At 55.1% G+C, this 7,500-nt stretch overlaps 2 protein-coding genes across 2 annotated transcripts in view; both read right to left on the reverse strand.

The window, feature by feature from the left end:
• The window catches only part of PTSG_09966 (CAMK/CAMKL/AMPK protein kinase), a 5,587-nt gene extending 5,257 nt beyond the window's left edge, over positions 1-330 (reverse strand). Inside the window, exon 1 of the mRNA XM_004989272.1 lies at positions 132-330. Within this exon, the coding sequence (XP_004989329.1) occupies positions 132-207 (76 nt within the window). The 5' untranslated portion in view covers positions 208-330. The remainder of the gene's footprint in view (positions 1-131) is intronic.
• A 144-nt stretch (positions 331-474) lies between these two features.
• PTSG_09967 (uncharacterized protein) overlaps positions 475-7,500 on the reverse strand; it is an 8,401-nt gene continuing 1,375 nt past the window's right edge. Inside the window, exons 3-20 of the mRNA XM_004989273.1 lie at positions 7,232-7,500; positions 6,884-7,006; positions 6,349-6,504; positions 6,042-6,160; positions 5,776-5,881; positions 5,457-5,609; positions 5,040-5,253; positions 4,708-4,811; positions 4,255-4,423; positions 3,925-4,007; positions 3,475-3,620; positions 3,106-3,238; positions 2,799-2,909; positions 2,471-2,569; positions 2,180-2,227; positions 1,623-1,968; positions 1,126-1,262; positions 475-772 (exon numbers count right to left, since the gene is read on the reverse strand). The exon at positions 7,232-7,500 is cut by the window's right edge and continues 341 nt beyond it. Of these exons, the coding sequence (XP_004989330.1) occupies positions 668-772; positions 1,126-1,262; positions 1,623-1,968; positions 2,180-2,227; positions 2,471-2,569; positions 2,799-2,909; positions 3,106-3,238; positions 3,475-3,620; positions 3,925-4,007; positions 4,255-4,423; positions 4,708-4,811; positions 5,040-5,253; positions 5,457-5,609; positions 5,776-5,881; positions 6,042-6,160; positions 6,349-6,504; positions 6,884-7,006; positions 7,232-7,500 (2,621 nt within the window). The 3' untranslated portion in view covers positions 475-667. The remainder of the gene's footprint in view (positions 773-1,125; positions 1,263-1,622; positions 1,969-2,179; positions 2,228-2,470; positions 2,570-2,798; positions 2,910-3,105; positions 3,239-3,474; positions 3,621-3,924; positions 4,008-4,254; positions 4,424-4,707; positions 4,812-5,039; positions 5,254-5,456; positions 5,610-5,775; positions 5,882-6,041; positions 6,161-6,348; positions 6,505-6,883; positions 7,007-7,231) is intronic.

Consider the following 7,500-nt stretch of genomic DNA (forward strand, 5'->3'; position numbering starts at 1 on the left):
GTTTGGTGTTGTTGTTGTTGTTGTGCTGGCGATAAGGTTCAAAGAGCTACAAATGTACTTCCACGACAACAATGCACGCATCCATCAAGCCGTCTCATCGCGCCCCTCCCCGACCAGTGGACATAACTTACTCTTCACTTTGCCAAAGGCGCCCTTGCCAAGGGTGTCACCAAGCACATACTGCCCAATGCGCTTCACCGTTGTCATCGTGCGTCGTGTGTGTGCGCTGCGTGGTTGTCGTGTGTGATGTCGTCGTTCGGTCGCGGAAGGAAGGGGATGCAGAAATTTCCATGAAGATTTTCATGAATTACAACGGTGTGCTGACTGTGTTGTATCGTGTTGTGTTGCGTGTTTGTTTGTCTGTTCGTTTGTCTGTCTGTCTGTGTGTCTGTGTGTCTGTGTGTCTGTGTCTGTCTGTTCAACACACCACCCCTTGCTTGCCTGCCTGCTTACTTGCCTCTGCTTCCCAAGAAAGGCTGTCCTTGTGTCTCTTTGTTGAGGAGGCAAGGATGAAACCTCATTCATGAAAACAACTGTTGATGGTGTGAATGGAAGCGTGTGGTGTTGGAGGGAGTGGAAGGGGTGGAAAAAGAGTGTCATGGCGCTTTGTGAAGTGTGTGGTTGTTGTGCGTGGGTTGTCATGACGCAGTGTGCGAGTTATGTCATGTCACGCGTTGTAGTGCTTGGCCCAGGCTTCCTTCTCTTCCGGCGTGGGGAAGCGCGTGAGCACCTCCATCTCCACAGTCCTCGAGGCATTGACAGGACCCTTGAACTGCTCAAAATGACAACACAAATGCACGACACAGAGCAGATGCAAACAAGGGTCAGTTGTTTGTGCGTGCGTGCGTGCGTGCGTGTGTGTGTGTGCGTGTGTGTGCGTGTGTGCGTGTGTGTGTGTGTACGCGTGTGTGTGTGTGTGTGTGTGTGTGTGTACGCGCGTGTGTGGGCGTGTGTGCATGTGTGTGTGGGCGCGTGTGTGTGGTTCAACGACGACAGGAACGTGGCCACACCTCGCACACCCACATTACAGCACACGATACCCTCCTACGATACCCTCCCACGACCCGTACACCAACAAGCGCACACACTCTACACCCTTTGGCTCGCAACAACAAGTGCCCCCACCTTGTCCTTTGTCATGCGAGCAATGCGGATGGTGGCGCCGGTCTCGGGGGTCCACTGCGCATCAACCGCAGCGATGGCGTAGAAGTTGAAGTCATCGTCGCAGAACGCAAAGCTCGTCACCGTGCCAACAGGCTCGCCTACGCGGGCATAAACATGGGTGGTGTTGAATGCCGTGTGAGGTGAGCAAAATGAATGCAAGCAGAGAGCACATGCAATGCGATTGCACAACACATTCGTCATCGCATGCACACAGTTGTCTTCCTCACACACGCGTACAATCACACGCGTACAAACACACACACACACACACACAAACCACGCACAAACACACACACACACAAACCACGCACAAACACACACACACAAATCAAGCACAAACCCACACACATACACACAAATCAAGCACAAACCCACACACACACACACAAATCAAGCACAAACCAAGCACAAACCACACATATACCACCCCCCCCCACCCTCCCCGGGCGTAAACTGACCCTGTTCGTTGAGGACAACGTGCCCCTCACGCGCCGTCTTGCGACCGCTGCCCTTGAGGCGAACAAGCTTCTTCCTGCGCGGGTGCGTGCGCTCAATGTAGGGCTTGCGGCCAATGTAGAACGGACGGTGCAGCCGCGAGACATACCCGTAGTCTGCCTCGGTCAGTGACAGCTGCTCGGGCCCCTCGAGTTCGTGACCAAAGAGCGGGAAGCCGGCTTCGATGCGGGCGCTGTCACGCGCGCCGAGCCCAGCAGCAACCACGCCGTCACGCTTGCCCTCGTTCAAAATCATGTCCCACACATTTTGCGTCTCGTCCGGGTGCACAAACAGCTCATAGCCAACGCTCTGCAAGCAACAGAACAAGCAAGGGTGGTGTTGTGGTGACGTTAAGGGAGTGGTGAGGTGATGACATGAGGTGACGTGGTGTGATGACGTGGTGTGGTGAGGTGGGGCAAGGTGATAGACTGTCTCATCATGTGCACGTCCAGACGTGCAGGCACACATGTCAGTGAATGCAAACGGACGCATCTCTCAAGTGCACCCAATGCTTCCTCACCTCTCCGGTGTAACCGGTGCGGGCAGCAATCACAGGCACGCCCTTCATCTGTATGTGTGCGTGTGTGTGTTGGCTGAGGAGGTAAGTGCACGTCCACGCAACCACTGCGCACACACACATACACACACGTATGCAAGCATTCACAGTACACTCACACACAGAGTCACATGCATGCATGCATAGTTGCAGACACCACATGCGCCTCAGCCGCGACATGAGATGTCACAGTGCAGTGTAGTCACAGGAATCAGCAACAGCAGACATCCAAACGTGGGGCAACGGCGGACCAACCGTGATGTGGTGGATGGTGTTGAGCACGCCTGTCGCCAAGTCCTCCCGCTGTTCGGGCGTGTCAACAAGCCGCTGCAGCACCTCCATGGACTTGGGGCCCTGGGATGTGCATGTGTGTCGCGTGCGTGTGTGTGCATGTGTGTGTATGCATGTGTGTGTGTGTTTGCATGCAAAAGACAGAAAAGTGAGCGCGCAGACAAACACAATCTGATATCAATGAGAACACACATGCACAACACACTCATGCACACATGTACACAAGCACACCCATTTGCGCGCATACACACAAACGCACATACAAGCACATATACACAAGCACGAACAGCACCTGGAACGCAATGTCGAGGAGAGAGTCACTTCCGGCGTCGCGCAGCTCTTTAATCTCCACAGGCCCGGGCACCCGCTTGGTCGGGTTCTCCAGATCCACACACACGCGGCCCTGGGTGTGTGTGTGTGTGTTTGTAAGGGGGTTGCAGCGTTGGAAGTGGACAATAAGGGATGTGGTGATAGCAACCAAACACACGCACGCACACACACACGCACACACGCACACACGCGCACACACGCACACACGCGCACACACGCACACACATGCACGCACAAAACCCGCAAAAACAAACATATACACTTCACACCTCGTTGACGGCGTTGAGCCAGGCGAAATCGCGCTCAAAGTTGGCGGCGTTGAAGACGAGCATGAAGTTGTCGCGGGCGAGGCGGTACACGTACAGGTCGTCGAGCGCAGTGCCGTCCTCTCGGATCATGTAGCTGGCAGACATGACCCACACAGGTGGTGGGGTGCGATGTTGTGCAGGATGGGTACTTGTGAGATGACGCGCGCACTGGTGCGAGATGAGCGTCCCTCCTGTGCACATACATGAGCAAACACACCCACGTTCACACACCCATACACGAAGCACACTTGCTTACGTTCGCACACACACGCACACACACGCACACACACACACACAAGCACACGCTCGCCTGCCTCGTTGCTTGCTCACCTGTACTGCCCCTCGTTGTCGATGAGCCGAGCAGCAGTGTTTGCGAGCGTCGTCTCAAGGAACGCCAGCGCCTGCGGACCCTTCACTCCAACAGCACTCATGTGCGAGACATCAAACAGGGCAGCAGAGGTGCGCACGGCACGGTGCTGCGCGTGTGTTTGTCGCGTGTGTGTGTTGGGTGTTGTTTGTTGGGGAGACGAGGTAGGTAGCGGGTGGTGTTGTGGTTGATATGAAGATGTGATTTTGGTGATCAAGGTCGAAGAGAATGAAGCAGGACGGTGGTGGAACAACGTGTGAGCAATGCGCGCAACGTGAACAAACAGCAACAACAGATGCAGGGGTGTACTGGTCGCACGCAATGATAAGGGCAGGAGATACGCGTGCCGTCATAACGACACGGAGATCGAAGTTTGAAGCTCAAGCGTGCAATGCGTGTGCATGCTTCCTAACCTCGTCGGCAATGGATCCGTATTTGACGGGCATGCGCCAGCCGCCAAAGCCAACCATCTCCCCGCCGTTTCGCTCGTGCCAGTCTGTGGAGGAGCAGAGGGGATGTTGGCGGAGGAATGAGGTAAAGTGATGAGGTGATATGAGGTGAGGTGAGGTGAGGTGAATAGACAGCCACACGCAGATCCACACAAGCACACGCATATCAAGGCACACACGCATGCACACAACTTCAAGTGGCTATGCACACATACGAGCACACGCACACGCACACACATACGACTCAAGCACACACACGACTCAAGCACACACACACACGAGCCCTCTGCGCACCGTGCAGGACAGTCTGCTTGAGATCGCCGTCCCCCGGCGTGTATGTGAACGTCGGCAGCGCCTCTGCTTTGTTGCGCTGCACATGCGCATGCTGCCCAACGAAAAACGCCTTGTTAACATCCATGTTGTTCGCGTCGAGCGACCCAGGCAGCGTCAAGCCGGTCACGGCCTGCAGTGGGATCGTAGTCAACACGCACACGCACGTGTGTGTGTGTGTGTGTGTGTGTGTGTGTGTGTGTGTGTGTGTGTGTGTGTGTGTGTGTGTGTGTGTGTGTGTGTGTGTGTGTGTGTGTGTGTGTGTGTGTGTGTAAACACGAATGTCCAAAGGCAAATGTGATGTGTAAATGCAATGACACAAGAATTCATCCTCTCTTTGAAACAACCAGCTTTAAGTTGCAGCAACAAGAGGCCGTGTACATGTGTGTGTGTTGTTGTTGTTGCTGCTGCACTCACCGAGACGACTGCCATTGGGATGTCCTTCTCCTGCAGACCGGTGACAGCGAAAGGGCCGTCAACCTTCAGGTACGGATCGTCACGCACAAGCTCAACGTACCCATCTGCAAGGTGGTGGTGGTATGTGTATGTGTGAGTGTATATGTGAGTGTACATGTGAGTGTGTATATGGGTGTGGGGGGAGGTGATGGCAATAGCACGACACGTGCACGCACGCAAACCTACACGCAGGCAAACAAGCACATGCACACACACACACACAAAAAAAAAAAAAAAAAACACGGACAAGCACACACACATATACACACATAGACATACACACATACACGCACCAGAAAGGGCGTCGAGCCACATGCGCACGTCATCGGCCTTCTCCTGCGGGGCAAAGACTGCCATTCGCTCCTCCCCGTTGTCGCCACACGCCGCGTTGTGGCTCCACCCGAGGTTAGACACAATAGCGGGCGAGATGAGCTCTCCGTCTGCGTCAAGCAGGAACCCGCACGCAACGTCGTTCTCCCCAAGCGAGGAAACGTTGCACGTCAGCGCCTGTGTGCATGTGTGTATGTGTGTATGCATGTGTGTGTGCGTTGTTTGTGTGTGAAGGAGAAGGTGACACATTCCAGAACACGTAATCCCAGAGCAAACCGCCATGGCGACGTGCACACACCAACAACACAAACAAAAATCAAACAGGGCATGGCACCGACAACATGTGTGTGTGTGCGTGTGTGTGTGTGTGTGTGTGTGACCTGGTCGAGCGCGAGGCGCGCCTTCTCGCCGCGGACGGAGATGGCGGTGAGGCCCTTGACGGTGAACGCATCGCGCAGGGGATCAAACAGCGAATCGGCAAACTTGGACTCGTCCAGCTTCGGGTACGGCAGCGAGCGAGCAAGCGCAAGGACCTGCACGCACACATACATGCACAGACACGCATGCATGGAGATGATTGCAGTTGAGGCGACGTCGGCGGGGTTGTGTGTGTGTGTGTGTGTAAGTGCCTGCGCTATGTACGCATGGGTGTGTGTTGTGGAGTTACAAGTGTCTGTGTACATGCGGGAGTGTCCACACCTCCTGACGCGACTTTTGCAGTTGCGCGTAAGGGACGCGAGCACGGCACTTCTCGTCACCCGACGGTGCCCAGACTTGGAAGCCAACGGCCGAGGACAGCAGCTCACTGCACCAAAACAAAACAGCAAACGCACATGTAATGGCAGATGGTGAGGAGGGAACACGTACATGGCAACAACGCAAGTGCTGGCACATACGCACATACACACATGCAAACACACCCCTACGCACGCACGCGCGCACACAAACAAACACACACGCCGGACCGCATGATGCGGGCGAGGTCCTTGATCTGGTCTGCAGTGACGCCGCGCTGGGTGATCCACGGCGCCGCAACGCGAAGACCGCTCGAGTCCGCAGCCGTCGCATCGCCAGGCAGCGTGTTCTGGTGGGCGGGCGTGTGTGTACATGTGTGTATGTGTGTGTGTGTGTGTGGGTGGTTAGCCTAAAAGAGTGCTGTTGAAATGCCAATTTTGAGTACAGTCGAGTGCACGCATGACGCAAAATCCTCGTGTCTCCTTTCATCCCCCCCCCCTCTCTTCATCTTCCCCCCCCCTCCCCTCCACTCGGTACCTTGTTGACAACAATGCCGACATTCTCGAGGAGCCGTGACGCCGTCTCGCCATCGAGCGCGTTGCCCGAGCGGTTGCGGAACTTCTTCATGTCAAGCATCACCATGTGTGTCTCTGTTCCCTGGTACTCGAGCTCAAACCCTTCCGCCCGCAGCGCCTGGGGGTGGGTGGAAAAGTAGTGGTGTTGAAGGTGATATGATGTTGGTTGTTGGTTGTTGTCGTTGTTGGTGTTGTTGTGATGGTGGTGTTGAAGGTGATGTGATTGTGGTTGTCATTGTTGTCGTTGTTGTTGTTGGTGGTGTTATGATGGTGGTAGTGATGGTGTTGCCGTTGGTGTTGTTGGTGTTGACGTGGTGGTAGGATTCGATTTGTGAATGGTCAGGATTGGCAGTTGCATACAATGCGGAAGCAACGTGGAAAACCAACAGGACGGCGCATGACAACACCGCAAACACACAGCAACCAAGAGAACAATTGAATTAGCCCCTCATCTCATCCACCTCCCTCCACCTCCCTCCCTCCTTCATCATCATCACCTCGGCAAAGATGGAGGTGTTGTCGAGGACACGGCGCTGGAGTTGGCAGTAGGCGTCGCGGTTGTTGCAGATCATCTCAAACATGCGCGCAATGCCCGCAATGTTGTTCACGTGCGGGCCGCCCTGACAGCGAAGCAGAGTTGTGTGGTCGCATGGGTAAACACACGCATTCGCACATTGATGTATCCACACTGCATACACACACACACACGAAACATGAACGACACATGCATGGCACGCACACACACACACACACACACATATATATATATATACACATACACACACGCACTTCTTACCCTCCCCTCCCCTCCCCCCCCCCCCATGTCACTTCACGCAAGGGGGTACCTGCATGCCTGGGAAGACCGAGTTGTCAATCTTCTTGGCAATGTCCTTGTCCTTGGTGACAATGACAGATCCGCGCGGGCCCATGAGCGTCTTGTGCGTCGTGAACATGACCGTGTCCGCGTATGGCAGCGGATTCTTCAGCTGTCCGCCGACGATGAGGCCGGCAAGATGGCACACGTCTGCGTGCAGAAGGGCACCAACTTCGTCAGCGATGGTGCGCAGCGTGCGCCAGTCCCAATCCCACGGGTACGCGCTGGCGCCACCAACGA

Source organism: Salpingoeca rosetta (genome assembly GCF_000188695.1).
Source record: "Salpingoeca rosetta unplaced genomic scaffold supercont1.30, whole genome shotgun sequence".
Classification (NCBI taxonomy): Eukaryota; class Choanoflagellata; order Craspedida; family Salpingoecidae; genus Salpingoeca; species Salpingoeca rosetta.